The sequence below is a fragment of the Cystoisospora suis genome (genome assembly GCF_002600585.1).
Source record: "Cystoisospora suis strain Wien I chromosome Unknown contig_2009, whole genome shotgun sequence".
NCBI lineage: Eukaryota > Apicomplexa > Conoidasida > Eucoccidiorida > Sarcocystidae > Cystoisospora > Cystoisospora suis.
The window spans coordinates 565-4,637 of NW_027154808.1; the positions used below are offsets into that span (position 1 = coordinate 565).

At 43.5% G+C, this 4,073-nt stretch overlaps 1 protein-coding gene across 1 annotated transcript; it reads right to left on the bottom strand.

Moving 5' to 3' along the window:
* Positions 1-37: 37 nt before the first annotated feature.
* Positions 38-3,462, bottom strand: CSUI_004335 (uncharacterized protein; the record flags this gene model as incomplete). The annotated part of the gene is made up of 1 exon (XM_068064528.1): positions 38-3,462. A coding segment is annotated over exon 1 (3,291 nt), but the record flags the coding sequence as incomplete, so codon positions are not given.
* Between the last annotated feature and the right edge of the window lie 611 nt (positions 3,463-4,073).

Below are 4,073 nucleotides of genomic sequence, written 5' to 3' on the forward strand. Positions count from 1 at the left end.
CTTCGCTTTCTTCTTCATCTCCTCTTTCTTATCTCCGCCAGGACTAATCTCCGGGCTGCTCTTCTTCTTCATTCTGTTCACACGAAGAGAAGTGCAAGTTCTTCTTTCAGCTGAAGAAGGAAGAAGAAAAGGATAAAAAGGCTGGATATGAAGATGGACAGCAGGAATTCCTATGGACTCGAAGAGACACTGAAGAGGTGTAATACGACAGGAGAGAATTCTCATCTTGACTCTGGCAGTATCATGAGAAAGATCGAAGGCGTGTCTTTGGGAAGATAGAGATACTTCCATTTCTCTGTCTCTTCTTGGCGAAAGATCTTGTCCTAGATCAGGTTCAAGATGAAGAGAAGGAAGAACGCGTTGTGTTGCTATTCCAGAAGAAGAAGAAGAGGAAAAGAAAGAAGGAGAAAGAACAAGAGTACATGAAGATCTCCATACACCTCCGCTACATAACCCTATAAGAAGATGAAACTCCAGATGAAATACTATCTCTTCTTCCTGGTCGCAATCCTCATCTCTTTCTTCTTCTTCTTCTTTAACTCTTTCCTGTTCTTCTTCTTCACCTCTTCTCTCCGAGCCCCCACCAATTCCTTCTTCCTCTTTCTTCTTCTTCATCTTCTTTTCTGCTTCTCCTTCATCTCGTTTCTCATGTGACCTTGTATCTTTCTTGTCGATCTTCTTCTCTCCATTGGGTAGACATCTCTCACGGCGGACAGCTCTGTCTGCACTTGTTTCAGAGCTCTGACGATCTCCTCGAGAGAGAAGCTTTGTCCTCTTCTTCTTCTCTTCTTGAAGTTTCTTTTCTTTTTCTTCTCCTTTTCCTCCTCCTCGTCTTCTTCTTTCTTCCTTTCTCTTGATCTTAACATGAATAGGAGAGAGAGCCAAATCACTGACGATATGTCGGTCGGTAAGTCCATTCCTTCTCTTCATCTTTCTCTCTTTCTCCTTAGGAGATAAGAAAGATGAGAGAGGTAACACACGGAGAAGCAACGGGTAGATGACTCGATTCCTTAGCGCGTTCTTTCTCTCTTCTTCTCTTTCTTCCTCTTCATCTGGAGCTTTATCTCCTCCTCCTTTCCTTCTCTCAATCTCTTCATACTGTGCTGGGAGAACAAGCATGACAGGCTTCTCTAGAGACGATGCAGAAGTCGGTTTGATAGAAGAAGACGAGAGAGGAAGAGGAAGACAATTCTCTCCTTTATCATTCATGCCTTTCTTCGGAAGATCCGTCTTTGAAGAACTCCCTCTTTGTGAATTCTTGTCTCCTCTCGTCTTCTTGTTGCTGCCCTTGCTTCTTTTTCTTTTTCTTTTCTCTTCGTCCGAGTCTTCTTCTTCTTCTGTGAAATCCTCGCTCTCTTCGTCTTGTTCCTCTTCATCGAAAGAAGAAGAAGAAGATTCAGGGGGAGAAGCAGAAGAAGCATCCTCCTCAGGGTTGAAGAGATCGTCGTCGCCATCGTCATCTTCACTCTCTCCTTTTCTTCTCTTTCTTATTTCTTTGCGTTTCCCTTTAGAAACAGGTCCTGCATTACCATGACTTTCTATAGCTGGCGACGATGCAGGGAAAGGGTGCTTTCTATCATCTCTAGGATCCGCTTTATCTTCTCCTCGACTGGAGATCTCTTTCTCTTTACCCCGGGAGATATCTACCGCATTCTTCCTTCTCGCTGGCCGCGGTCTTTCGGGGGTTTCCTCGTCGTCTAGATCACCCTTATAACGCGCATGCAACGAGCTCTTCTTTCTCTTCCTCTTCCTTGGATCAACTTCCTCTTCTTCATTAAGCGATGTTTCTTCCCCATCTTCTACCTCTTCTTCTTCTTCTGTATCAGTTGTCTCGAGTTCCTTGAGACTTGCTTTCAATCGACTTCCAATCAATCGACACCCTCGTATAGGCCGAGAAGATAGCGGGGCTTCGATTGTCAGTCTCGATGCTGAAGACGATTCGGAAGAATGCAAAGCGTCTTTGTCTGTTTGAAGATCATTCAAATTACTCATTTCGAGATATTCTGCTCCGCCAAACTTTTTCTTTCTTTTCTCCCTTAAAGTCTCTTCTTTCTTCTCATCCTGCGATCCTCCATTCTCTCCTTCTTTCAGACTCTCATGACGTGCGTCTTCTTCTCTTTCTCCATTCCTGTCCTCTTTTTCTCCTTCTCCTTCTTCTCTCAAGCGTTCATTTTCTACCTTTCCTGTTTCTTCTTCACCTTCTTCAGAGAGAAGCCGTTTCCCTCTGTTAATCATCTTTCTCCCCCTTCCTCTTCGGAGGCTTAGATTCTTCTTAGGTTTTTTCTTCCCCTGCTGTCTTTCATCTTTCTTCCCTTCTTCTTCTTCTTCCACAGAGGCCTTGCGCGTTCTCGATAAATCCCGCGAAGGAGTGGTAGATCTACTTTCAGAACCTTCCCTCTCTGGGCTTAGAGAAGAAGAGGAAGAAGAGAGAGACGAAGAAAAGGAAGAAGAAGAAGAGGAAGTTGCCTTATTAGATAGCCAAAAGAGAGAGACAGAATAAGGTCCCGCTACAGCACATATACACCCGACAAGTACTGTTGCAAAGAGCTGAGAATGAGGTGTATATACACCTTGACCAGAGAGGGATACGAACTTTTCTTTTTTCTCAGCATGACCGGCGGATTCTTCTGTCTCTACTAGATTTTTCTCGTCTCGACAAATTCTAGCAGGAGAAGAAAAAGAAGAAAGAGATGGAGAACAGAGAGAAGTATTTGTATGTGGGTAGGATGTAGCATGAGGTTTCTTTGGATTTGATAGAACTTTGAAGAGAGGTAAAGTGACCGAATTCGATGAAAAGGCAATTATAGCATCTCTCCATGTAAAGATCCGGTCGAAATTGTCCCTATCTATCTTATCCCTCCAAGAGAAAGAAGAAGATGAGCTGGACGTGCACTCTCCTCTGCAAGGATCAAGCTCTCCACTCCTTTTCATCTTCTTCTTGTTCATCTCTCTTCTTTTCTCTTTCTCTTCTTCTTTCTCTTTCTCATTCGTGGAGATCTGCTCCTGTCCCTCTACTCCTAAGTCTTCTTGTCCTCTTCGAGGTTTATTCGTTGTCTCCATCAAAGCATCGTGCCTGTGATCCTCTTCTTTCTGCGGTGTACATACACCCCAGGGGGGCGAGTGGTCCCTTTCTTCTTTCTGTTCTTCCTCCGAGGTAGAGTCATCGTGGGAAAAGAAAGATGGATCTCTTTCTCTTCTTTTTCTCTTCAAAACGTCCAGATAGTAATCCGAGAGATTACACAGAAGACCCAGTGCCTGGGAATAAGGCTCTGTCTTCTCGGGGACCTTCCAGAGACATACACTCCCGTCTCTTGTAGATGTGCCGAGCATACATCCCCCCGCTTCTCCTTCTACTTCTTCTTCTTTTCTTCTTATCTCTTCTCTTTCTTCTTCTCTTGTCTTCTGTGTGTCTCTCGAGCTTTTCGGAAAGAGAAGGCGAGGACTCCACGTGATACACCGGAACCTAGCAAGAAAGGAAGAAAGAAAGAGGATAGAGACAAATCAAAATAGAGCGAAAGAGAGAGAGAAGGAAGGAAAGATGTTGACAACACAAAAGGACAGAGAGAAGGAAGGCAAAAACGAAACAGAGAGAGAGAAAAGAACGAAAGAGCGAGAGAGAAAGAGTGAGAAAGAGAGAAGGAAAGAAAAGACTCATGGACTGTTAGGGGAGGTGAGGGGAGATGAAGAGAAGAAGAAGAAGGGAGATGACCCGTAGTTAGGCTCTGAGAAAGAGAAAGAGGGATGATACACCTACTGCATACCAACAGTAGTATAAGAAAAATACGAAGAATAGAAGGAGAGATCAATGCAAGGCAAGAAGATACACATACGTATACGACTCCTACACCGATCTGACAGGTCACTGCATGCATACATACATAGACATAGGTGTATGTACACTCTCGCTTATGAATTTCCCATCGACCATGTCTCTATTTTACACCTATACAGCTACATACATGGAGACACTCACATAGATAGATAGATAGATTAAAGATAGATAGATAAGAGATAGATAGATAGATTAGAGATAGATAGATAGATAGATTAGAGATAGATAGATAGATTAAAGA